Here is a 24,865-nt window from a genome sequence, read left to right as displayed (position 1 = left end):
ATAATAACTATAGGGTTGTTTTTGTCTCTTTGGTGGATTTGAAAAGACACAAGTGGGGGACTTGTTTTCTTTTTTCTTTTTTTAATAACCATTTTTTTAAATTGAGGTACAGTGTAGTTGACTTACAATGTTGTGTTAGTTTCAGATGTACAGCAAAGTGATTCAGTATTGTATATATATTCTTTTCCATTATAGGTTATTACAGAATACTGAATATAGTTCCCTGTGCTATACAGTAGGTCCTTGTTTATCTGTTTTATATACAGTAGTGTGTATATGTTAACCCAAACTCCTAATTTATCTCCCCCCAACCCCCCGCCAACTCCCCACCATCCCCATTGGTAACCATAAGTTTCTATGTCTGTGAGTCTATTTCTGTTTTGAAATAAGTTCATTTGTATAATTTTTTTTAGATTCCACATATAAGAGATATAATATGATATTTGTCTTTCTCTGTCTGACTTACTTCACTTAATATAATCTCTAAGTCCATCCATGTTGCTGCAAATGGCATTATTTCACTCTTTTTTATGGCTGAGTAGTATTTCGTTGTATATAGGTACCACATCTTCTTTATCCATTCATCTGCATGTGGACTTGTTTTAGACATAAATACTTTCTCTTAGGAGAAGAGGTCAGTTGGTCTTTTGTCCTCCGTTCCCTGTGCATACCTCGTGTTCACCGGCAGGAGCAGCAGGTGATACAAAAGCTTCAGTAAAAGTCAGTGCTTTTTATCCAGAAAGATCTAATCCAATACTAAGCAGATGCTTTTCTTTATAATTTTTTAAAAATCCTTGTAATTATGTTAAGGAGAAAGTCTCAGTTTGGTGCTAATAGGTCTCTAACAACTTTCTAATGTTTGTTAATCTCCCTTTGTAATAAGAGAATGCGGGCCTCAGGCTCAGAGCCTCAGGCTCTAGATAAGATGAAATGACTTTATTTTGGTTGTGTTTATTTTTAGCTATTGTTTATGGCAGGCTGAAACTGATTGTTCACTGGAGGTAATGTTAAATGTTTCCTCTTCTAAAGTTTTATACGCAGTAAAATTCACTCTTTGTGGCGTACACTTCTGTAGGTTTTGAGAAATGCATCGTCCTTCACCCTCCACCACAATCAGGATACAGAAGAGTTCGGCCTCCTCAACCCCTCCCCCCCTCCCCCCATTCCCTTCTACTGTCCCCTTTGTAGTCAGCCCTGACCACACACCTGGCAACAACTGGTTTATTCTCCATCCCTACTGTAGTACTGCCTTTTTTTTTTTTTTTAATCAGTCATCAGTTTTATACACATCACTGTATACATGTCAATCCCAATCGCCCAATTCAGCACACCACCATCCCCACCCCACTGCAGTTTTCCCCCCTTGGTGTCCATACGTTTGTTCTCTACATCTGTGTCTCAACTTCTGCCCTGCAACCCGGTTCATCTGTACCATTTTTCTACGTTCCACATACATGCATTAATATACGATATTTGTTTTTCTCTTTCTGACTTACTTCACTCTGTATGACAGTCTCTAGATCCATCCACGTCTCAACAAATGACTCAATTTCATTCCTTTTTATGGCTGAGTAATATTCCATTGTATATATGTACCACGACTTCTTTATCCATTAGTCTGCCGATGGGCATTTAGGTTGCTTCCATGACCTGGCTATTGTAAATAGTGCTGCAATGAACATTGGGGTGCATGTGTCTTTTTGAATTACGGTTTTCTCTGGGTATATGCCCACTAGTGGGATTGCTGGGTCATATGGTAATTCTATTTTTAGTTTTTTAAGGAACCTCCATATTGTTCTCCATAGTGGCTCTATCAATTTACATTCCCACCAACAGTGCAAGAGGGTTCCCTTTTCTCCACACTCTGTCCAGCATTTGTTGTTTGTAGATTTTCTGATGATGGCCATTCTGACCAGTGTGAGGTGATACCTCATTGTAGTTTTGATTTGCATTTCTCTAATAATTAGTGATGTTGAGCATCTTTTCATGTGCTTCGTGGCCGTCTGTATGTCTTCTTTGGAGAAATGTCTATTTAGGTCTTCTGCCCATTTTTGGATTGAGTTGTTTGTTTTTTGATATTGAGCTGCATGAGCTGCTTGTAAATTTTGCAGATTAATCCTTTGTCAGTTGCTTCATTTGCAAATATTTTCTCCCATTCTGAGGGTTGTCTTTTTGTCTTGTTTATGGTTTCCTGTGCTATGCAAAAGCTTTTAAGTTTCAGTAGGTCCCATTTGTTTATTTTTGTTTTTATTTCCATTACTCTAGGAGGTGGGTCAAAAAGGATCTTGCTGTGATTTCTGTCATAGAGTGTTCTGCCTATGTTTTCCTCTAAGAGTTTTTTAATGTCTGGCCTTACATTTAGGTCTTTAATCCATTTTGAGTTTATTTTTGTGTATGGTGTTAGGAAGTGTTCTAATTTCATTCCTTTATATTGTAGCTGTCTAGTTTTCCCAGCACCACTTATTGAAGAGGCTGTCTTTTCTCCATTTTATATTCTTGCCTCCTTTATCAAAGATAAGGTGACGATACGTGGGTGGGTTTATCTCTGCGTTTTCTATCCTGTTCCATTGCTCTATATTTCTTTTTTTGTGCCAGTACCATACTTTCTTGATTACTGTAGCTTTGTAGTATAGTCTGAAGTCAGGGAGTCTGATTCCTCCAGCTCCGTTTTTTTCCCTCAAGACTGCTTTGGCTATTCGGGGTCTTTTGTGTCTCCATACAAATTTTAAGATGATTTGTTCTAGTTCCGTAAAAAATGCCATTGGTAGTTTGATAGAGATTGCATTGAATCTGTAGATTGCTTTGGGTAGTATAGTCATTTTCACAGTATTGATTCTTCCAATCCAAGAACACGGTATATCTCTCCATCTGTTGGTATCTTTAATTTCTTTAATCAGTGTCTTATAGTTTTCTGCATACAGGTCTTTTGTCTCCCTAAGTAGGTTTATTCCTAGGTATTTTATTCTTTTTGTTGCAATGGTAAATGGGAGTGTTTCCATAATTTCTCTTTCAGATTTTTCATCATTAGTGTATAGGAATGCAAGAGATTTCTGTGCATTAATTTTGTATCCTGCAACTTTACCAAATTCATTAATTAGCTCTAGTAGTTTTCTGGTGGCAATTTTAGGATTCTCTATGTATAGTGTCATGTCATCCGCAAACAGTGACAGTTTTACTTCTTCTTTTCCAATTTGTATTCCTTTTATTTCTTTTTCTTCTCGGATTGCCGTGGCTAGGACTTCCAAGACTATGCTGAATAATAGTGGTGAGAGTGGACATCCTTGTCTCGTTCCTGATCTTAGAGGAAATGCTTTCAGTTTTTCACCATTGAGAATGATGTTTGCTGTGGGTTTGTCATATATGGCCTTTATTATGTTGAGGTAGGTTCCCTCTCTGCCCACTTTCTGGAGAGTTTTTATCATAAATGAGTGTTGAATTTTGTCAAAAGCTTTTTCTGCATCTATTGAGATGATCATATGGTTTTTATTCTTCAATTTGTTAATATGGTGTATCACATTGATTGATTTGCGTATATTGAAGAATCCTTGCATCCCTGGGATAAATCCCACTTGATCGTGGTGTATGATCCTTTTAATGTGTTGTTGGATTCTGTTTGCTAGTATTTTGTTGAGGATTTTTGCATCTATATTCATCAGTGATATTGGTCTGTAATTTTCTTTTTTTTGTAGTATCTTTGTCTGGTTTTGGTATCAGGGTGATGGTGGCCTCATAGAATGAGTTGGGAGTGTTCCTTCCTCTGCAATTTTTTGGAAGAGTTTGAGAAGGATGGGTGTTAGCTCTTCTCTAAATGTTTGATAGAATTCACCAGTGAAGCCATCTGGTCCTGGACTTTTGTTTGTTGGAAGATTTTTAATCACAGTTTCAATTTCATTACTTGTGATTGGTCTGTTCATATTTTCTGTTTCTTCCTGGTTCAGTCTTGGAAGGTTATACCTTTCTACGAATTTGTCCATTTCTTCCAGGTTGTCCATTTTATTGGCATAGAGTTGCTTGTAGTAGTCCCTTAGGATGCTTTGTATTTCTGCGGTGTCTGTTGTAACTTCTCCTTTTTCTTTTCTGATTTTGTTGATTTGAGTCCTCTCCCTCTTTTTCTTGATGAGTCTGGCTAATGGCTTATCAATTTTGTTTATCTTCTCAAAGAACCAGCTTTTAGTTTTATTGATCTTTGCTATTGTTTTCTTTGTTTCTATTTCATTTATTTCCACCCTGATCTTTATGATTTCTTTCCTTCTGCTAACTTTGGGTTTTGTTTGTTCTTCGTTCTCTAGTTTCTTTAGGTGTAAGGTTAGATTGTTTACTTGAGATTTTTCTTGTTTCTTGAGGTAGGCTTGTATAGCTATAAACTTCCCTCTTAGAACTGCTTTTGCTGCATCCCATAGGTTTTGGGTCGTCGTGTTTTCATTGTCATTTGTCTCTAGGTATTTTTTGATTTCCTCTTTGATTTCTCCAGTGATCTCTTGGTTATTTAGTAACGTATTGTTTAGCCTCCATGTGTTTGTGTTTTTTATGTTTTTTTCCCTGTAATTCATTTCTAATCTCATAGCATTGTGGTCAGAAAAGAGCCTTGATATTATTTCAGTTTTCTTAGTTTTACTAAGGCTTGATTTGTGACCCAAGATGTGATCTATCCTGGAGAATGTTCCGTGCGCACTTGAGAAGAAAGTGTAATCTGTTGTTTTTGGATGGAATGTCCTATAAATATCAATTAAATCTATCTGGTCTATTGCATCATTTAAAGCTTCTGTTTCCTTATGTATTTTCATTTTGGATGATCTGTCCATTGGTGTAAGTGAGGTGTTAAAGTCCCCCACTATTATTGTGTTACTGTCGATTTCCTCTTTTATAGCTGTTAGCAGTTGCCTTATGTATTGAGGTGCTCCTATGTTGGGTGCATATATATTTATAATTGTTGTATATTCTTCTTGGATTGATCCCTTGATCATTATGTAGTGTCCTTCCTTGTCTCTTGTAACAGTCTTTATTTTAAAGTCTATTTTATCTGATATGAGTATAGCTACTCCAGCTTTCTTTTGATTTCCATTTGCATGGAATATCTTTTTCCATCCCCTCACTTTCAGTCTGTATGTGTTCCTAGGTCTGAAGTGGGTCTCTTGTAGACAGCATATATATGGGTCTTGTTTTTGTATCCATTCAGCAAGCCTGTGTCTTTTGGTTGGAGCATTTAATCCATTCACGTTTTAAGGTAATTATTGACATGTATGTTCCTATGACCATTTTCTTAATTGTTTTGGGTTTGTTTTTGTAGGTCCTTTTCTTCTCTTGTGTTTCCCACTTAGAGAAGTTCCTTTAGCATTTGTTGTAGAGCTGGTTTGGTGGTGCTGAATTCTCTTAGCTTTTGCTTGTCTGTAAAGCTTTTGATTTCTCCATCAAATCTAAATGAGATCCTCGCTGGGTAGAGTAATCTTGGTTGTAGGTTCTTCCCTTTCATCACTTTAAGTATATCATGCCACTCCCTTCTGGCTTGTAGAGTTTCTGCTGAGAAATCAGTTGTTAACCTTATGGGAGTTCCCTTGTATGTTATTTGTCGTTTTTCCCTTGCTGCTTTCAATAATTTTTCTTTGTCTTTAATTTTTGCCAATTTGATTACTATGTGTCTCGGCATGTTTCTCCTTGGGTTTATCCTGTATGGGACTCTTTGCGCTTCCTGGACTTGGGTGGCTATTTCCTTTCCCATGTTAGGGAAGTTTTCGACTCTAATCTCTTCAAATATTTTCTCTGGTCCTTTCTCTCTCTCTTCTCCTTCTGGGACCCCTATAATGCGAATGTTGTTGCGTTTAATGTTGTCCCAGAGGTCTCTTAGGCTGTCTTCATTTCTTTTCATTCTTTTTTCTTTAGTCTGTTCCGCAGCAGTGAATTCCACCATTCTGTCTTCCTGGTCACTTATCCGTTCTTCTGCCTCAGTTATTCTGCTATTGATTCCTTCTAGTGTAGTTTTCATTTCAGTTATTGTATTGGTCATCTCTGTTTGTTTGTTCTTTAATTCTTCTAGGTCTTTGTTAATCATTTCTTGCATCTTCTCAATCTTTGCCTCCATTCTTTTTCCAAGGTCCTGGATCATCTTCACTATCATTATTCTGAATTCTTTTTCTGGAAGGTTGCCTATCTCCACTTCATTTAGTTGTTTTTCTGGGGTTTTTTTCTTGTTCCTTCATCTGGTATATAGCCCTCTGCCTTTTCATCTTGTCTGTCTTTCTGTGAATGTGGTTTTTGTTCCACAGGCTGCAGGATTGTAGTTTTTCTTGCTTCTGCTGTCTGCCCTCTGGTGGTTGAGGCTATCTAAGAGGCTTGATGGGAGGCTCTGGTGGTGGGTAGAGCTGACTGTTGCTGTGGCGGTCAGAGCTCAGTAAAACTTTAATCCACTTGACTGTTGATGGGTGGGGCTGGGTTCCCTCCCTGTTGGTTGTTTTGCCTGAGGCAACCCAACCCTGGAGCCTACCTGGGCTCTTTGGTGGGGCTAATGACAGACTCTGGGAGGGCTCACGCCAAGGAGTACTTCCCAAAACTTCTGCTGTCAGTGTCCTTGTCCCCACGGTGAAACAGAGCCACCCCCCGCCTCTGCAGGAGACCTTTCAACACTAGCAGGTAGGTCTGGTTCAGTCTCCCCCAAGGTCACTGATCCTTCCCCTGGGTCCCGATGCGCACACTATTTTGTGTGCACCCTCCAAGAGTGGGGTCTCTGTTTCCCCCAGTCCTGTCAAAGTCTTGCAATAAATTCCCACTAGGCTTCAAAGTCTGATTCTCTATGAATTCCTCCTCCTGTTGCCGGACCCCCAGGTTGGGAAGCCTGACGTGGGGCTCAGAACCTTCACTCCAGTGGGTGGACTTCTGTGGCATAAGTGTTCGCCAGTCTGTGAGTCACCCACCCACCAGTTATGGGATTTGATTTTACTCTGATTGCGCCCCTCCTACCGTCTCATTGTGGCTTCTCCTTTGTTGTAGTAGTACTGCCTTTTATTGAATATCACTGAAATGGAATTATACAGTACGTAGCCTTGTGAGTCTGGCTTTTCTTAGACTTAGGCATTCTATTTGAGATTAATCCATGTTGTTGTGTACATCTGTACTTTAGCCAAGTTCATTGTAGGGATTTACCACAGTGTATCCATTCACCAGTTGAAGGATGTTCAAGTTGTTTTTCTCTTTTGGGTTGATTATGCATCGAGCTGCTATAAACACTTGTATACAGGTTTTCGTGTGAATGTAAGTTTTCATTTCTCTAGGATAAATATTTAGAAGTGTGATTTTGGGGTCATATGGTCGATTTATGTTTAACTTTTTAGCAAACTGCCAAACTCTTTTCCCCGTAGCTGTACCATTTTGCATCCTTGGCAACAACGTCTGAGAGTTCCAGTTGCTCCATGTTTTTGCCAGCATGTGGTATTGTAAGATTTTTTTTTTTTAATCCATTGTGATAGGTATGTAGCAGTTAAGCATTTCCTTTTTTTTTTTTTTTTTAAGCATTTCCTTTTTACATGAATATATTTAAGTTTTTTAAACAGCTTTAACTTGAAGTGAAAATACTGAGTCAGTAGTACTGCTGGTACTGATAGGGCAAAAATTGTGTGAGTGGTAGGTAACTGAGTGAATTTGTGGAAACAACATGTTCTACTCTGCTTCATCTCCATCAACTAAAGAATAAATAATATAAGGCTATCCTGGATATTTAACCAATTTCAAGCAATGTAAATACTTGTTTTATTATAGAAAATCATGCACTTTCTTTAACATGGAAGCGGTTGGAATGACTATAATTTTTGGAAGTCTTATTGTTAGATTTGGATAAGCAAGACCCAGAAGAATTTAACATCAGTTGATATCCTTGAGTATTAACAGTTTAATCTTAATAATGATCACTGTATTAGCAACCTGGCCTTGAGGCAAGTTGGATAGGTGCTGAGTGACAGCTTGCCTAGAAACCTAATGGTATTGGAAACACGTAGCAGTAGGAAATAGCATGTTAGTGTCTCATTTCTAGGATTTTTTGCTGCCTTAACTGGATATTTCAAGAGAATTTCTAGAATACGAAGAGAGAGCAAATGAGCTCCGAATCTGGTTTCATTTCTGTAGCCATAGTTTGTGGAGTTTGATGACAAGGAAGGTCGTTTTCTGATTTCTTCAGCAAGGGTCACTCATGCCAGGTACACTGAAAGTTTATGAACCATAGAATGTGCCCAAGAAGCAAGCAGCCACTGAAGCTTTCGGGACAAACGTTTGGGGGCATTGCTAACTCATACTGAGACAGTCAGCAGGGCGTAGCTCAAATTAACTTGTTAAGATATGATCTGGTGGCAGAAAAGCCTGATAGTATTCACTGCTCTGGTGCAAATCTTGTAAAATTTTAACACTTCAAAAGGACTCTGTTTAAGTGATGAACAGTTTGAGGTTTAAAAACCAAAATCAGGCAGAAAAATAGTGCCACCTTCTCAACTTTATTTGTCCTGTATTCCTATTCATAGCTAAATGCAAGTGTTGGAGACATTGATGCTGGCTTTCTATGAGGTGGGAAACCTTGGGAAATATTGTGTGTTTGATTCACTTGGAGGCTCTATTCTTTGGCACGTTTTTGCAAGGACTAAGCTAATATTGAAGTTGTTTGAGTAGGAAGCCCAAGGATCAGGTAAAGATTTCTTAAATAATTATTTTATTTGATTTATAAAGTGCCAAAACAACTACGTGAGCAGTGGTGCAATTCAGAGAGATTTAAAGAAACAGTCCTTTTTTCTCTTCCCATTTCTGAACCCGCCCTCCTGAGGTTGCCACTGTTAAGGGTTTGTTCCCTCCATTTAACTATTTATTAACTCATAAAACATGCAGCACCCATAGGGCTTTCTTTCCTCTTTTTCAATAAAATGAAGTGATTTTTTTTTTTTTTTTTTGTACTTTATATCACTCAACTGTACATTGTAGATATTCTTTCTGGTAACTGCATGTACATCTAACAAGTATTCTTTATATAGCAAAAATATATATGTATATGTATTTCCTAAGGGTGACTCTACCATATTTCATTCAGTCATTCCCATATTCATAGGCACTCAGTTTTATTTGTTTGTTTATTTTGGGGGACTGCATTTGTTTTGGTCTGGTTTTTGGGGGTTTTTTTGGCTATAAATGATGATGCCACAATTTATCTAAGGAGAATTTTTTTTTCTAAGAGACCATAGCCAACGGGAACCAAACGGAATTTTTAGTACAAAACATACAGTTTGACTAGATCATTTTTCAAAGCATATAAGAGTTTTTAAAAGGATGGGTTTCCTGTATGAGTACAAGATTCTGCAGTTTGGTATGTTTCTTGTTTTTATTTTGAGAGCTGGAAGTGCTTTGGGGGCATGCTAGTGAACATTGTACTGGAAATGCCCTCCTAGTTTAGAATTGCACTGGCTAGTCCAGTTGCCACATGTGGCTATTTAAATCTAAAGTAATTAAAATTAGATAAAATTTCAATTCAATTCCTCTGTCACGTTAGCCACGTATCAATAACCACATGTATACAGATGTTGAACTATAACGTTGTACACCTGAAATGTATATAATCAAAATAATAATAACCAGATGTGGCTAGTGGCTACCATGTTAGACTCACATCTGTGGATCATTTCCGTTATGGCAGCAAGTTCTATTGGCCAACAGTGGTTTCCAGTGAGGGATAGTAAAGTCAGATTGCCTACTTTCAAATCATAGCTCTGCCCAGCTTACTTGTTATGTGACCTTGGGAAAGTTACTTTACTTCTCTGGGTATCAGCTTCCTCATCAAAAAATGAGTATAATAACAATCCTTCTGTGTTTCCTCGGAAGATTAGATACAGCAGTATTGATTAAGTGCTTAACACCTTGCCTAGGACGTAAGTAAGCATCCAGTAAATGGAAGCTATTATTTTTTTTCCTGGTGTTTGATAATCTCTCTCTCTCTCTCTCTCTCTTTTTCTTTCTTTCTTTTTTTTTTTTCCCCCTTTTGGAAAGCGAGGAAGTGGGCACTGTGTTTGTTTGTTCAAACATAATAAGTGCAAGATATCGATGGCCTGATTTCCAGCTAGACCGGCAAAAAGCAATGTTGGTAGGCTATAGCAACCTCTGTTTGTCGGCCTGGTGATTTTTTTTAAATTTTTTTATTATGCTGTCCCCGAAAAACATGATAGAATTTGTTTTACTTCTCTTCTGCCAGGAAGTAACCCTTCTGGCTTTGTTAGAAGCGTGGTTTGTAATAATTGTACCCACCCCAGATGGCTTCTGAAAAACCTTTGAAATGCCATCTGCCAGGCGTGTGTCCAGCAGGCAGCCTGTCATTCTGCTGGAAGAAAAGAGGAGGCGGGGTCCCCTCCCAGGCCCTTTCTCCCTAGCGTCACTGAATGGAGCCTGGTCATGTGGGCCCAGACCCAGGGCAGGTTGCTCAGAGGATAACGGTGTAAACCTCCTCCTGGCCTGCAGAGTGGAAAGGTTTTGTCTGGGTAATAAACCGTGAAGGTTTTGTGGGTGGAGATATACCTGCCCCCACCCCCACCCCCTTCCCCTGCTGCTCAAAGGTCCTTCTAAGCATATTTATTTCCAGGGGAAAATGATGTCTGCTCGTTTTCATTTTTCCTTTAAAATGTTCCATTTTTCAAGTTCTTGATTGTTTTCAATCCTTTCAGGAAATTAAGACCCAGAGGTTATTGTTGTCTTTATAGTTACACTGAGAAATTGGTTCAGAAAACGTGGGAAGAAATGACAAAGATTAAAATGGTTATAGGAGGGGAAAAAACCCAATACTGTGTGGTGTAGAAGACTTTAAAAACCCAACAAATCTTTTGTTTGGTCTTATTTATCCTCATTTTGGGGGGGGGGTGGATTAAGTTAATAGAATTTTGGTATGGAGGCCAAATATGTGAGTTGCCATATAAAACATATTTAGGACAGATTCTTTCACAGCAAGTTTCAAAGAGATTCTTTTCTCGCCCTGCGCTGGAATTTCCCACTATGATGTAGACTGTTTGTGTTTTCCAAGTAGCAGGCTGAACAGCTTTTGCACTTGGCTCTGAGGCATCACACCCTCCTCCTCTGCTCCCGCCTTGCTGACTGTTGTCTCTTAGTCTCCTCTGAGGATCTTCCTCCTCGTCTCAGTTTCTAAAAATTATAAGGTTATTGTGTTTAAGTCAAACTTCTTGGCTGCTTTTTCTATACTCTCTCTCCCCCTCGATTATCTCTTTCTGTCTCTTGCCTTCAAATGCCAGTGGTTTACTGGTGACTCCCAAGTTCAGGACCCAACCGCCACTCTGATCTTCAGATTTACATAGTCACCTGTTCACAGCTCTCTACATCCAGGTGTCTGATAGGCATTTCATACTTTTTACATGTTCAGAAGTGAACTCTTAAATTTTTTCCCCTAAAAGCCATTTCCCCCATCTTCTTGATCTCTGTAAATGGCCAAACCCATTTGCCCAGGTCAAAGGATAAGATGGCAGTCCTTATTCTTTTGTTTTTCTTATACACTCCATCCAGTCCATCAGCAGGTTCTGTCTTTAAAATATAGACTTAGCATGGCCTGATGAGTTAATGTACTTTCAATACATCTGTCCTGCGGCCTGTCTTATAGCTGTTTAAAATGTTTACAATTCATAATAGAAATCTCACTGCTTCTTGTCACCTTTGTCTACTGTTCTTGTCTGTGCCCTGATTTTTTTTTTCTCACCTGGACACTGTAGTAACCAACTAACTTGTCTTCTTGCTTCTGTTTTTGCCCACCTCACCCTCCTACTCTGCCTGTTTTCTGCCCTTAGCTCAGTGATTTTTTAAAAATAAATCATGGTACTATCCTGCTCAAAACCCTCTAGTGGCTTCGCATCATCCTTAGAATAAAATATGAAATGTTTGCTGTGGCCAGCATCATCTGGCCACTTGCTTTCATTTCTAACCTCTTTTCCATTGCTCTGCTACAGTTAACTCTGGACTTTTTGCCCTTCCCCCAACATGCTAAATGTATTCCTACTTCTAAGCCCTTGGCCTTTGCCCAGGCTGGGATGCTTTTCCCATCGCCTTTGTGCTGCTCTCAGTTTAGATGGCGCCTCCTTAGCCAGGCTTTTCCTGATTACCTGTCTCAAGTAGCTTTTCTACTCCTCACCTTGCTTCCTCCCTCTAAGACACTTTCAAACACTTGAAATTATATGGTATATCCATATACATATTTATAATCTGTCTTTCATAATAAAATATAAATTCCATTAGGGTAGGGGCTTTGACTTCTTCTCCAGTGCCTAAATTGCTGCCCAGCAGGTATTGGGGCCTTAGTGAATAATTCTTGAAAAAAATGAAACATGTAATAATATATGTAATGTATTAATATATATAATTAATTATATGTGTATATAAAATTTGAACTATAATAGTCTACCAACTCATTTCATTCTAATAGTAACATAAACTATATATCTGGTAGCAGTTATTGAGCTTAGCCTTCTAAAAGTCTTATCCCACTCAATACACACAACAAACCTATAGTGTAGGTAGTATTATTATCCTTATTTCACAGATGAGGAAACTGAGAAATAGCAGAAGCTCAGGAACATGCCCAAGACCACAGCCTGGTGAGCCAGACAGACTATGAATTCATCATTCCCATTCTATATACCTGCTCTACAGCAGTATATGGTACAGTTTATGCTTCTGGAATACCCACCGTGTGCTTGACACCAGAGATATAAACATTGTGAAGCACCTCAGTGGCCTTGTCATCGTCTGTCAGGGGAGCCAGAAATGGGAACAAATTAGGATACACTACAAGAGTAGACTGCTGGACACTATACAATCAGGCTTCTTTACCAGAAAGTCCCATCGTGCTGGGCAGAAGCTAACACTTGTAATATAATTGTTCTATGGACAGTTTGCAGCTGTTTATAACACTCAAATTTCAGATAATAGAAAAACGGGGCTTGTTTAAAAATGTGTTTAGCCTGAATGAAATATGCAACAAGTGTTGAGTTTTTTGATTTAAGAGAATTCTGGATATCCACTGTAAGTGCATGGAAATTCACATGATCAGAGACTGTGCTCTGCCATGAGCACTGGAGCTAACATACATACAGTTGCTTATTTCATTGTTTTAGGGAGAATTAGGACTAGGGAAAAATCCCTGCTTATTATATTAAAAAAACATTGATCTGAAAGCGCCATAGGTAATGGTGCCTTGCAAAATGAACCCATGTTGATCATATCCCCTAACTTGAATGTAGGAGAAGTCATGAGTTTTGCTCTTTTTTGGTCTCCCCTAATGTTGAACATAGGTTCCTAGTATACACTATGTAATTGCTTCTTGGTTTATTTTCTTTTTTTGTTTTGTGTGTAAACCATATTCCTTCCGCACTTTGGGGTGAGGTTGGGCTAAATTGATAGGTCTCCCGCCCAGCACCTGAGCTGGGTGACTTAAATATTCTAGAGGCTCTGTGTTATTTCATAAGAAGAATCGTTATATTTATTAGTCTTTGATGAGATTAATTCAGGGGGAGAATTTTCTAGCAAATGCATTGTCCTTTTTCTCCCATCAGAACTTATGGGTGGCCTCTTTTTGCCAAACATATTAATTACATGGAGCGCAGCAACATTTTAATCCCTGGGAGGTATCCAGCCACAGATCTTGGGCAATTGAATTTCTCTGGTGATGTGTTTATGCAGTGGCTGTCATTTTCTTCAAAGGGCTTATTACATTGGAAGTTGCCAGATGTGTTGAGGAACACAAGAATTTTGAGGCCTATGATAAAAATATAAACCCCTTAGGCTCTGAGCTTAAGGTGGATGTCTTTTTTAGAACTTACTGGATCCCTAAAAGCTGCTGATTGTGAATGTCATCTGTATAAAATCCAGTTCACCCTTTTCATTCAGTGCGATTTTTTAAGTGATAAAAATCTCCCTGGGTTGCCTCGCTGTGCTTGGTTTTGTCTTTCTTGCATTTGAGGGGCCCAGGCATCAGAGGATGGAAGTGAGGATACTTTTCTGCTAGAAAGAAGTTGTCTTTGCCAGGTCCCTGTCTCAGTAGCTGGGTCTGTCAGTTTAGGTACTCCAGCTGACTGAACAGGTTATTTTAATTACACCTGGATGGGGTGCTTCCTGTTTCAGTGGACTGATGATTTCTTGTGCCTTTGTCTTGTCTGCTGCAGGCACAACCCGGTCTCCCAGAGAAGGAGAGGTGCCTGGCGTGGACTACAGCTTTCTGACTGTGAAGGAGTTCTTGGACCTCGAGCGGAGCGGGACTCTTCTGGAAGTCGGCACCTACGAAGGTGAGCTGATGTGTATGGCAGCAGTGAGAACACCTGTCCGCTGGGTCCTGCAGAGGCTCCAGGGCCATCCAGGCAAAGATTCTGTGGACTAGTGAAGTCTGAACATCTCTAGGAGACTGCAGTTCACCTGAAGGGGAATGAATAATAATAATAAAATATATGGAATATGGAATCAGGCTTTGTGGAGCGCTTTAAAAATAATTGGGGTTTTTTTTTTCACTCGAGGAGTTTTCTCTAATTTATTGATTTAAACATGTGCGCGCATGTGTGTGTGTGTGTGTGTTTAATATGGGCATGTACGGTATAAGACAGAAGAGGAGGAAGAATCATAGTCAGTCATAAAATACGACCTTATTGGTAGTGTTGTCTTAATCTCAAGGGACTGGAATGTCATTTTTTACCACCAATTGCTATTTAATGTATTTTTTGAGTAGATGATACATTTACATGGTTCCTAAAGCAGAATATTTCAGAAGTATTCGATAAGTAAGCTCTTTCCTAGATCTGTCTTCCACCTGCCTAATTTCCATTTCTCCTTTCCCCAGATATTACAACCGCTGTTAACTCGTTTCTGATTTCCCTTCTGAAACTGTTTAATGTTAATACAAGCACATGTGCGAGTGTACACATACTCATATGTGTTTCATATGTGTGTGCTCATTTCTTCCCTGTTTTATACAGAAGGTAGTATACACTACATGCTGTTTGGCACTTTGCTCTTTTATATAACAGTATGTCGTACAGGTCTTCGCAGTTCAGTAATAGAGCACTTCTTGTTTTCTTTTTTAAGTGGCTGTGTAATCTCTTCAAATAGGTGGACCATAATTTATTTATTTAACGTGATCCCTTTGGATAAACATTTTTAATATTTCAAAATACAACTGTGTTGAATAACATGGATATAAATCATTTCACACAGGTGAAAATAAATCTGTAGGATGAGATCCTACAAATCAGATTGCAAGCTTAAAGCCAAATGTAGGGGGGAAATTAAACTTATCTTTTCTGAAAACAATATTATAGCTTGATTGCTCTGTTGAGTGTTATTATTTGAGACAGAAGGGCATACTATGATACTATTAATAATAAGTAGGTCAAGTTATTATATTATGTGTACTTTTTCTAAACTCAAAATTTGGACTTATTGGGCTTCCCTGGTGGCGCAGTGGTTGAGAATCTGCCTGCTAATGCAGGGGACACGGGGTCGAGCCCTGGTCTGGGAAGATCCCACATGCCGCAGAGCAACTGGGCCCGTGAGCCACAATTACTGAGCCTGCGCGTCTGGAGCCTGTTCTCCGCAACAAGAGAGGCCGCGATAGTGTAAGGCCCGCGCACTGCGATGAAGAGTGGCCCCCGCTTGCCACAACTAGAGAAAGCCCTCGCACAGAAACGAAGACCCAACACAGACAAAAATAAATAAATTAAATTCAATTCAATTCAAAAAAAAAAAAGATAGCATCATGTAATGGCAATTCTATAAATCTTTATTAAAAAAAAATATTTGGACTTATTGGACAATCCCAGTGGCATTTTCAAGATGAGACTTAAAAACAAAGGATGAATATGAAATAGGCTATTGTTTTATTAGGGGTATTATAACTTTGATATGATAATCGCCCTGTTCCGGGCAGTGGCTAATAATTAAGTAATGACCATAAATCTTAAGGATGCTGATTCTGGTTTGATATTTTTTGCAGGGGGACAGGGAAGAACGTTATCTTTGTACCTACTGTTTATTTTCAAATTGTGAATATACATTTAACATTGGTTAGGTATTAATCAAATTCCTGTATTGTGAATTCAGGAAGATTTACTTTGAGTATTGCTGATTATCAGTTGTCGTAGTTTCCTTGAGGTGTTGGGATGTGACTGGTGGTTGGTGGGCTGGGAGGGCATCTGAGAATGCCCGAGGCAAGAATGATTTATTAAGGTCTAGGAGTGAGGGGAGGGAAGGGATGGGGGCCTGAGTGGAGGTACCAAGAGCTTCTTCAATGTGTTGTTTTGTAAATGTGAATCCAGTTAAAAATTCAAGTGGCTAAGAATAGAGCAAGTGTGGATCCTCTTTGGTTTAAGAAAGTGAATTGTCTTATCTGAAATCAGTTATTATGCCCATCAGGGGAGCTTGTGCCCCTAATATAAAAAACATCCATTTGCCTTTTTGGAGAGGTTAAATGTGGGAGTGGTTGTGAAATGCCAAAGAGTACTGGGTTGAAAAAGAAAAGTATGTGGTTAGACAACAGCTTGTCTGGGACAAAAAAGACAATCAACTCATTTTATTGAGGTGGTTATGTTACAAGTGTTACATAGGTGGAGTCACTTTATTTTCCCAATAATTTGATCACTTTGACAGAGGTAGCTATTATCCCTGACTTTTTAGATGGGGATGCTGAGGCCAGGTATCATTTAGGAACTTTCTCAAGGTTGTGCAGCTGGTTCTAGAAGGCAAGAGCCAGGAAACAAACACAGTTGTTGGACTTTCAGATCCCATGCACTTTCTGGAAAACCCCAGAAGATCCTGGATGTAACTGAAAAGTTGTAAAAATAGCTCATTGGTACTTTCACCCAACTTCCTGGTGGGTAGCAACAGGAAAAAGTTTTTGAGAAAATGTCTTATCATCCTTACACTAAACCATCTTTCTGTGAATGTCGCTCAGTTATTTTGGAGTTGAAATTCTCTTTTGCCACATATGAATCCACTCCATTTTTCAGCCATTTGACTGTGTTCTTCAGCCTTTTGACCTTTTAGCTGTATGATTTCCCTGTCATATGAGACAGCTCATAGTTTTTTGGAAGCGACTGGAATATATTGTGTTGACTCTCATAAGCTGAAAGCAAAATGGAATTTTTATGAAATGCTGGATACTGTCACAGGAATAGGGCAGGATAGATCTTCAAGAGCTATCTCTGTCTTTGCTCCCCCTGGACTAGCCCCTCGATGGCGGCTCTGTCTATTGGACAGTAGCAAGCGTGCAGGCTGGGCTGTGGCCCTGCCAGAGTTTGAGTCTCAGGCCCTCTGTTGTTGAGCTGTGTGCCCTCCAGCAAGTTGCTTAATGCTCCATGTCTTCATTTTCCCTGCGGTAGAATGAGGATAATAATAGTGCTTTCTCATAGGTAGGATTAAATGAGACAATAATTGGAAAGGGCTGAGCACAGCATCTGACACATGTAAGCTCTCCATCAGCGTGTTAGCTCTTATATTTACACACACGACCGGTCTCAAATTGCCACCCTGGTGGATGGGTTCCCTCCCCCTTCTCCTAGTCAGTAAACCAGTGGATTTACCAGTAAAATATCTTTATTTACTTCCCAGGTACTCACTGTCTGTTTCCCCTGCTCACATTGTTTTTCCTCTTGGCCTGTTCTGGTTCCAAAGAGGAAGACACCACAACACAAATCACTCTTCACAGCAAGACCTTTAAACAGTTTTAAGGAAAAGTCATGAATGTACATGATGGAATTCTTTCTAGAGTAAAGAACTTAAGTATATTTAAGTCTAAATTGATTCTCCTCCTCCTCCTAGGAAACCGCTGTTAAAGGGTCTAGTGCAAAGATTCAGAAAACTTAGACATAATCGGCATAAACATATGTATACCTGTTTATTTCACTGCATTCTTGTCCATTGTACTTAACACATCTTGGAGGTGTGTTAAGTGCACAGTCCCACCTCATTCTTTATAAATGCTGCAGCATATCCCATTGTATGAATATATGTAGTTTATTTATCGAGTCCCCTGCAGATGGACATTTGGATGCCCCTCTCCCCGCTTTTTTTGGTGTTTTGTAAACAGTGCTGACATGAACATCCTAGTGCAAATATCTCACTCTACTGTTTTGAGTAGATCTATAGAGCAGGTTCCTGACAGTGCTGTTTTAAAGCCAGCCCTTCTGAGCCCACACAGTTCATTTCAGCATTGTCCCCAGGCACAGGGTGTGACGTACAGGGCAGAAGACTAAAGCAGCTCTGCCTTTGAAGGTGCTTATGTTCTTTAGTTAATTATTTCTGCCAACGTTTGTCCAGTGTACACTACGTGCTGGGTGCTTTTCAAAGCACATTATGTGTACCAACTCACTTAATTACCCAGTAATCCTACGAGCTGGGTACAGTTTATCCCCATTTTACAGAAGAAGAGTATGAGGCCCAGAAATGCCCGTTGTCTTTGCTAAGTTCATGGAGTGAGCCCGAGATAGAGCTGGGAATCAAACCCAGGCTGATGTGGCTCTAGGGTCTCTATAGACCCTCAGTCTTGGGAGACAAATTAAATTTAAACAATTTCAAGAGACGTGATGAATGTTCTGAGAAGGAAACTACAAGGGTGCCCCCAGAAGCATCTAGCAAGGGTGCTACATCGAATTTCGCATCAGATTCGGTCCCCTGGAGGAAGTGGCCTTTGACCTGAAGCTCGTCAGAGGATCTCATTAGTTCAGTGTTTCAGCACCAACCACAAAGCCTGAATTCAGGGAGAGCAAATGCAATGAAGCAAGAAAAGGTCAGAACGCTGGTCCTAGAGATGGAGGAGCAGGGAACCATTTCTTGCTTCCTGTAGAACCAATGCCATCCAGTAGGACTTTCTTCAGTGATGGAAATGTTCAGTATTCTGAGCTGTCCAACATGGCAGCCACTGGCCACATGTGATTTTTGTGACTGAGAAACTGGATTTTAAATTTAATAGTTTAAACTAATTTAGCCTTAAATAGTCATATGTGTCTGATGGCTGCCATATTTTACAGGGCTGTTTTTTTTTTTTTTTTTTTTTAGCATCTTTTTTGGAGTATAATTGTTTTACATTGTTGTGCTGGCTGCTGCTGTATAACAAAGTGAATCAACTCTACGTATACATGTATCCCCATATCCCCTCCCTCTTGCGTCTCCCTCCCACCCTCCCTATCCCACCCCTCTAGGTGGTCACAAAGCACCGAGCTGATCTCCCTGTGGTATGCGGCTGCTTTCCACTAGCTAGCTGTTTTACATTTGGTAGTGTATATCTGTCCATGCCACTCTCTCACTTTGTCCCAGCTTACCCTTCCCCCACCCCGTGTCCTCAAGTCCATTCTCTACATCTGCGTCTTTATTCCTGTCCTGCCCCTAGGTTCTTCAGAACCTTTTTGTTTTTTAGATTCCATATATGTGTTAGCATACAGTATTTGTTTTTCTCTTTCTGACTTACTTCACTCTGTATGACAGTCTCTAGGTCCATCCACCTCACTACAGATAACTCAATTTCATTTCTTTTTATGGCTGAGTAATATTCCATTGTATATATATATGCCACATCTTCTTTATCCACTCATCTGTCGATGGTCACTTAGGTTGCTTCCATGTCCTGGCCATTGTAAATAGTGCTGCCATGAACATTGTGGTACATGACTCTTTTTGAATTACGGTTTTCTCAGGGTATATGCCCAGTAGTGGGATTGCTGGGTCATCTGGTAGTTCTATTTTTAGTTTTTTAAGGAACCTCCATACTGTTCTCCATAGTGGCTGTATCAATTTACATTCCCACAAACAATGCAAGAGGGTTCCCTTTTCTCCACACCCTCCCCAGCATTTATTGTTTGTAGATTTTTTGATGATGGCCATTCTGACCAGTGTGAGGTGATACCTCATTGTAGTTTTGATTTGCATTTTTGTAATGATTAGTGATGTTGAGCATCCTTTCATGTGTTTGTTGGCAATCTGTATATCTTCTTTGGAGAAATGTCTATTTAGGTCTTCTGCCCATTTTTTGATTGGGTGGTTTGTTTTTTTGATATTGAGCTGCATGAGCTGTTTATATATTTTGGAGATTAATCCTTTGTCCGTTGATTCATTTGCAAATATTTTCTCCCATTCTGAGGGTTGTCTTTTCGTCTTGTTTATAGTTTCCTGTGCTATGCAAAAGCTTTGAAGTTTCATTAGGTCCCATTTGTTTATTTTTGTTTTTATTTCCATTACTCTAGGAGGTGGGTCAAAAAGGATCTTGCTGTGATTTCTGGCATAGAGTGTTCTGCCTATGTTTTCCTCTAAGAGTTCTATAGTGTCTGGCCTTACATTTAGGTCTTTAATCCATTTTGAGTTTATTTTTGTGTGTGGTGTTAGGAAGTGTTCTAATTTCATTCCTTTATATTGTAGCTGTCTAGTTTTCCCAGCACCACTTATTGAAGAGGCTGTCTTTTCTCCATTTTATATTCTTGCCTCCTTTATCAAAGATAAGGTGACGATACGTGGGTGGGTTTATCTCTGTGTTTTCTATCCTGTTCCATTGATCTATGTTTCTGTTTTTGTGCCAGTACCATATTGTCTTGATTACTGTAGCTTTGTAGTATAGTCTGAAGTCAGGGAGCCTGGTTCCTCCAGCTCCGTTTTTCTTTCTCAGGATTGCTTTGGCTATTCGGGGTCTTTTGTGTTTCCATACAAAGTGTGAAATTTTTTGTTCTAGTTCTGTGAAAAATGCCATTGGTAGTTTGATAAGGATTGCATTGAATCTGTAGATTGCTTTGGGTAGTAAAGTCATTTTCACAATGTTGATTCTTCCAGTCCAAGAACATGGTATATCTCTCCATCTGTTTGTATCATCTTTAATTTCTTTCATCAGTATCTTATAGTTTTCTGCATACAGGTCTTTTGTCTCCTTAGGTAGGTTTATTCCTAGGTATTTCATTCTTTTTGTTGCAGTGGTAAATGGGAGTGTTTCCTTAATATCTCTTTCAGGTTTTTCATCATTAGTGTATAAGAATGCAAGAGATTTCTGTGCATTAATATTGTATCCTGCTACTTTACCAGTTTCATTGATTAGCTCTAGTAGTTTTCTGGTAGCATCTTTAGGATTCCTTATGTATAGTATCATGTCATCTGCAAACAGTGACAGTTTTACTTCTTTTCTTCCGATTTGGATTCCTTTTATTTCTTTTTCGCCTCTGATTACTGTGACTAAAACTTCCAAAACTATGTTGCATAATAGTGGTGAGAGTGGCCAGTCTTGTCTTTTTCCTGATCGTAGTAGAAATGGTTTCAGTTTTTCACCATTGAGAATGATGTTGGCTGTGGGTTTGTCGTATATGGCTTTTATTATGTTGAGGTAAGTTCCCTCTCTGCCCACTTTCTGGAGAGTTTTTATCATAAATGGGTGTTGAATTTTGTCAAAAGCTTTTTCTGCATCAATTGAGATGATCATAATATGGTGTATCATATTGATTGATCTGCGTATATGGAAGAATGAAAGCTCCTGCAAGGATGGGTGAGGACCTACTCAAGAAGATCCTTCCCTCCTCACTCATCTGACTTCAGAGAGCTAAGCGCATCTTTTAAGAGTTAAGCTCCTTTAGGAAAGCGTAATTTTGAATCCTGCCAAAGAGGATGTTACTACAGAGGAGAGGCGATCTTCTTTATGTACATTCCATGACATACGATAGGGCAGACGAGTAGAGTGAACCAATAAAACCTCAAGATCTGCTAACCTTCCAAATATTCTTTCAGGTCCAATATTTGTTTGGGGTTTAGAATTGCCGGGTTGTAAAATTTTAAAGCTGGAAAGGCAGTAGAGCTCATCTCTTCAGAAGACAGAACTGAGATCCAGAGAGAGAATGGTCTAAGATGGGGTCCGCAACCCCCTGGCTGCAGACCGGTATGGGAACGCGGCCTGTTAGGAACTGGGCTGCACAGCAGGAGGTGAGTGGTGGGCGAGCAAGTGAAGCTTCATCTGCCACTCCCCATTGCTCGCATTACTGCATGAACCATTCCCCCCACCCCCATCCGTGGAAAAATTTTCTTCCACGAAACCGGTCCCTGCTGCCAAAAAGGTTGGGGACTGTTGGTCTAAGACACCAAAGAGAAATGGCGACAAAACCCGGCCAAATGCCCCTCACTCAGGTCATGTCCCAGGCAGGACTGGGATGCCAGTCTTTCCTGAGTCTGCTGCCTGGAAATGGATACTTTTCTTGTAGAGTCTCTTACTAGTTTGTACATTCATTCATTTATTCATTAAAGATAAAATGCTGAACAAAACCAGACATGAGCATTGCCCTTATGGGTCTTATAGTCTAGTTCCTGAGACACATTATTCAAACAATCTCAGAAATAAATATACATTTGTATGTATGTTACAGGTATCAGGATATTTAAAGGAGACCATATGATGGGGAGATTTGATGTCTTTGGGGTTGGGAAATGCTTCCCATGGAGAAGCATTATAGTATTGAGATGAGCTCTGGTGGTTGAGCTGGAGTTAGGTTGCTAGATTTAGCAAATAAAAATACAGAATACCAGTCTTGCCTTTTATCTGGCAGCCCTACATGGAGTTAGCTTTAGACTACATTGGTAGTGGTGGTGATAAGTTGACTGAATCTTGAGATATATGTGTGATTGTGTGTGTGGGGGGGTATGCTCTTTTATTAGTATAGGTATCTTAGAAAATACTGTAATTTTTAGAGGAGTTACACATTATTTTATCAACAGTATGAGATGTTTATGTGGACTTGGTTATCATAAGAAGGAAGTAGAAGATTCAGGTGATGATATTCCTCCTAGGATGACTCCTAGTTTCTGTCTTAGAAAACTGGGTAGATGCTGGCACCGTTTGCTGAGATAAGAAGCGCTGGAGAAGGCCAGGTTTGGTGTGTGTGGTGGGGGGAGTGGGGTCAGGGGCTCCATGATGAAATTTTCCATCCCCTTCAGCTATAATGCCTGGTATATGATGCATACCCTCGAACAGAGTAGAGGCCCTTCCTCACTGTGTAAGGAACCTAACTATTGCCCCTCACATGGTATAAAAGTTGTGAGTGGAGCTCATAATTGGTCTTGGCTCTGCAATTTGAACCAACTTCTCATTCTGTCACTGGATGCAGTCAACATCAAGGCAAGTCAAAGAAGACAAGACTAAATGTGTCTTTCCTCCTTGGCCCAACTTCCTAATTGTGACACTGAGCTAACGTATTTGATAAAGCTCTTGAAATAAATCAGCAGCACCATCTCCTTTTTGCCTTGCTTTCCTTTTATTTTTTCCTGTTGACATTTGTGCTCAGTAAGACAGGTTGCTGCCTCAGCCAGCCCTGGGGCTTCTCTGGGCGAGAGTTTACAAGGGCTGAAGTATTCAGTGGGGTGGTTCCAAACATGCCTGTTTTACAAATGCCTCTGGGTAGAAGAGGCTGATTATACACTTTGAGCTTGCAAAGATTGCCCCTCAGCATGGAAGTGAGGTGCCAGTGTGACATTTCCAATTGGAGTTATGGGTTGCATATCTCTGCATGTTAATTACGAAGGGGGGTGGTGTCAGCCTTCAATAATGGTACTGTTCTGCTTCCTAGAAGGTCTACAAAAAGGCAGCTGCCAAGGGTCTACTTTGAGGGGACACGGAGATAAAGCAGGGGTGAAGAGAGTTCTTGTTTGTCATTGAGGAAGACGAGACCATCTGGAGTCCTGTTCTTTGGCAGGCCTCAGCAGCCGTCTGTTGGGATAAGCTCTGTTGGCAAACTCCACCATGCAGTGTTCTCTGTTGATAACGAAAGAACCAAAGAAAATCTGTGTGACAATTGTCCGTTCCTCTGCCTGTGAAGACGAGGAGGCTGAGGCCAGGGATGTTTCCCTTAATTTTCTGCTCAGAGATCCCCAGCAATTCCTGGAGTCGAGAGCATAGATGATCGGGACAGATCCATGTTTAAATGCCAGTCATCACTTATGCATTGTGTGAATCTCAATTTCTTCATCTGAAAATGGGAATATTGATGGTTTGTTTGTTTTTTTTCTGTAGGATTGTTAAAGGTTAGAATTAGTGAATGTGTGGCTAGTGACCTGGTAGGTGCACAATAAAGGTAACTTTTTGTTAATGTTGTTCTTTATTTTTTTATAAATTTATTTGTTTATTATTTATTTATGGCTGAGTTGGCTTTTTGTTGCTGCACGCAGGCTTTCTCTAGTTGCGGCAAGTGGGGGCTACTCTTCGTTGTGATGCACGGGCTTCTCATTGCGGTGGCTTCTCTTGTTGCGGAGCATGGGCTCTAGGCACTCGGGCTTCAGTAGTTGCGGCGTGTGGGCTTCAGTAGTTGTGGCTCATGGGCTCTAGAGCACAGGCTCAGTAGTTGTGCCGCACAGGCTTAGTTGCTCCGTGGCATGTGGGATCTTCCCAGACCAGGGCTCGAACCCGTGTCGCCTGCATTGGCAGGCGGATTCTTAACGCTGCACCACCAGGCAAGCCCTAATGTTGTTCTTTAAATATATACGTTGATAACAATGCCATCTTTTACATCGTAGAGCTGTTATCTGCTCACAGCATCAGGTGCAATTTGAGACACTGGGGTTTATTACATGCTAATATTGTGCCAGCACAATGCTGAGTGCTTTATACACGTGGTCTGTTGACATCTATCTCTGTTAGGTGGATACTAGTCTTTATACCATGAGAACTGAGGCTGGAAAGAGAGAGGTCCTTTACCTTAGGGTGACAAAGCTATTAACTTATTTTGCCCTTTTTTGGTCTTAAATTCAAAGGTAAATGGCACTGGCAAGAACAAACCTCTAATTATAGGACATGGGCTTACCGTCCTTCTGTGCATGCACATCATAGATTTGTAGGGTGGAGCAGGTCGGAAAAGGAGGAGTAAAAAGA

The 24,865-nt window shown here is 39.9% G+C and overlaps 1 protein-coding gene across 26 annotated transcripts in view; it reads left to right on the top strand.

The window, feature by feature from the left end:
* Positions 1–24,865, top strand: part of MAGI1 (membrane associated guanylate kinase, WW and PDZ domain containing 1) — a 610,830-nt gene that overhangs the window by 462,609 nt on the left and 123,356 nt on the right. For 25 of the 26 annotated variants that reach the window (XM_082412051.1, XM_082412072.1, XM_082412071.1 and 22 more), the window contains one exon: positions 14,169–14,288. In XM_082412051.1, coding sequence (XP_082268177.1) covers positions 14,169–14,288 — 120 coding nt within the window. Of the gene's footprint in view, positions 1–6,509; positions 6,625–14,168; positions 14,289–24,865 lie in introns of those variants that run through there. The other variant, XM_082412063.1, reaches the window with a different exon arrangement.

The sequence above is a fragment of the Balaenoptera physalus genome (genome assembly GCF_965194825.1).
Source record: "Balaenoptera physalus genome assembly, chromosome: 11".
In the NCBI taxonomy this organism is placed as follows: Eukaryota; Metazoa; Chordata; class Mammalia; order Artiodactyla; family Balaenopteridae; genus Balaenoptera; species Balaenoptera physalus.
This window is presented reverse-complemented; position numbering and strand designations above follow the sequence as displayed.